Raw genomic sequence first — 2019 nt, forward strand, 5'->3', positions numbered from 1 at the left:
TTGTTTTCGGAAACACGAAATTTAAATTTTTTTTGTAGCAGCAAATGCGTTTAAATATATTTAACGTCTACGCGGCCGCTATGGTGTAGTGGTAAGCAGTACTCGCTTCCCCTCCACAGTGCCTGGGTTCAAGCCCTCGTCAAAGAAACATCGCAAAAAATATAGAAAAACGGTTTTTTGTTAACAGCGGTCTCCCCTCGGCAGACAATGGCAAACCTTCGAGTGTATTTCTGACATGAAAAACAGCTTCTCTTAAAAATACTTAGTATACTTAGGCTATTTCTAGGGGGTACCTGGCGATAGGTATAAAGCGCCCCCTTAATCCAGGGTGTCATGCGTCACTGTGCCCATTGGACCATCTGCAGTCAGGGGGCTTTCCGACTGTATTTTAACGGCGACTCCCGGATATTGCGTCCAGTGTTGGTAGCTGCAAACCCCCGGAGGTTAACGAGCAACTAACGTCTGGGACGCTAGCAGAGCCTACACGGCCGATGGATCTCTTGTAGTGATCACACATACCAAATTCATTAGAAGCGGCAACCTACAAAGACGCAACCAAAGCTATATGAGCACAGCGACCTAGATATGTATTTGAGGGCAATGCTGACCAGGCAAATGTTATTAACATTTAGCGCTGCCTCATCATTGGTTGCATCCACATTCAGCAATGCAATGATAATGAAAACGAAAAAAAGGGGCGGAGTTATGAAAATCACTTTCGGGGACAAATTATTTATGTGACAAATTATGTCCAAAGAGACTCAGCTAAGACGAGTACAGGGCAGGGCAAACGCAGAACAAGCAAACTGTTGTAAACATTCCAAAGAAAACAAAGAGGAAAAGAGGAGGCCGACAATACCAGGCCAGAAAGCAGAAGGCGTTTCTGTATAAAAACTTAAATTTAGAAACCAGGAGAGAACAAAAGTTTAGTATAATAGAACAGATCAGGGCATTAAGAAATAAATACAAATGTATGCCAATAGAGCTTTTATATATAAAATATAAGAAAAATTATAAATAAAGGGTGAACACACCAAAACTGCGACACTTAGAAATTACTACCAGAAACAAACTAGCAGGCTATGAAATTATTTTTTTTTTAATTATATAACTTGGGAGTTTAGATGTTATTAAAATGTTAAAATATTAGTTATTATTTGCTCCATATGCAAGTGATCGGTATTTTCATCGCACACGCGCCATCATGTTCTGCACGACTGCATCATCGACTTTACGCGATGCGCACAACTACTTTGTTTTGCACTCTTCAATATTTTTCACTGTTTCACCTGTTTTCTGCAAGATTCCTTTGACAATTGACCAATATTCCCAAATAGGACGTGGCTCTGGGCTATTGGGTGGATTGCAGTCGTGAGGTACAAAATTGATGTTATTTACATTATACCACGGCAATGTGTCCGTGGCATAGTGGCAGGTTCCCACGTCCGCCTAGAACAGTGGCCTACTCTTTATCTGTTGATAAATTACAGAAGACGCCTTTTGAGGCACTCATCCCGATAAACTTGATCATTCATTGTCCCGGATGGGAAAAAAGGGCTGCTCTTACGGCCACAGGATCAAATAGCTTGCCAAACCATGTGGTTTTTTGGAAATTTGATTTTCAGCTTACAAATTGCAGGGGCATCTTGACGACTTGCACCAGTATAAAAATCTTGACCTGTGTATCGAATGAAGCAATTCATTTATGTTTTAATTGTATTGAATTTATTTTACTGAGCAACTATTTGTCGCTTTGTAGGTTCTTTTACAATTGAATTCTTAGCCTAACATATTGGGGTATTTATGGGAAATAATTGCTGCATAAGCATAAATAATATTATAAATAAATTGAAGCTTAAAGTTAGTTTGTTTGACGGTTTGGCACGTGTGCCTGACAATGCGTGAGTTCTATATTCAAAATATTCAAACAACTGAAATATGAAACCACTGTTGTTATGAATAAATTAAATAATTATAAACGTTAAGCATGGTCGACTTTCAGTTACACTACACCTCCTT

At 39.2% G+C, this 2019-nt stretch overlaps 1 protein-coding gene across 1 annotated transcript in view; it reads right to left on the bottom strand.

The window, feature by feature from the left end:
- Window positions 1-1730: 1730 nt before the first annotated feature.
- Window positions 1731-2019, bottom strand: part of LOC108363558 (vitellogenin-1-like) — a 3759-nt gene continuing 3470 nt past the window's right edge. The window contains exon 2 of the mRNA XM_017616951.1: window positions 1731-1784. Within this exon, the coding sequence (XP_017472440.1) occupies window positions 1731-1784 (54 nt within the window). The remainder of the gene's footprint in view (window positions 1785-2019) is intronic.

The sequence above is a fragment of the Rhagoletis zephyria genome, unplaced genomic scaffold, assembly GCF_001687245.7.
Source record: "Rhagoletis zephyria isolate East Lansing unplaced genomic scaffold, Rhagoletis_zephyria_1.1 Rzeph_scaffold_01304, whole genome shotgun sequence".
NCBI lineage: Eukaryota > Metazoa > Arthropoda > Insecta > Diptera > Tephritidae > Rhagoletis > Rhagoletis zephyria.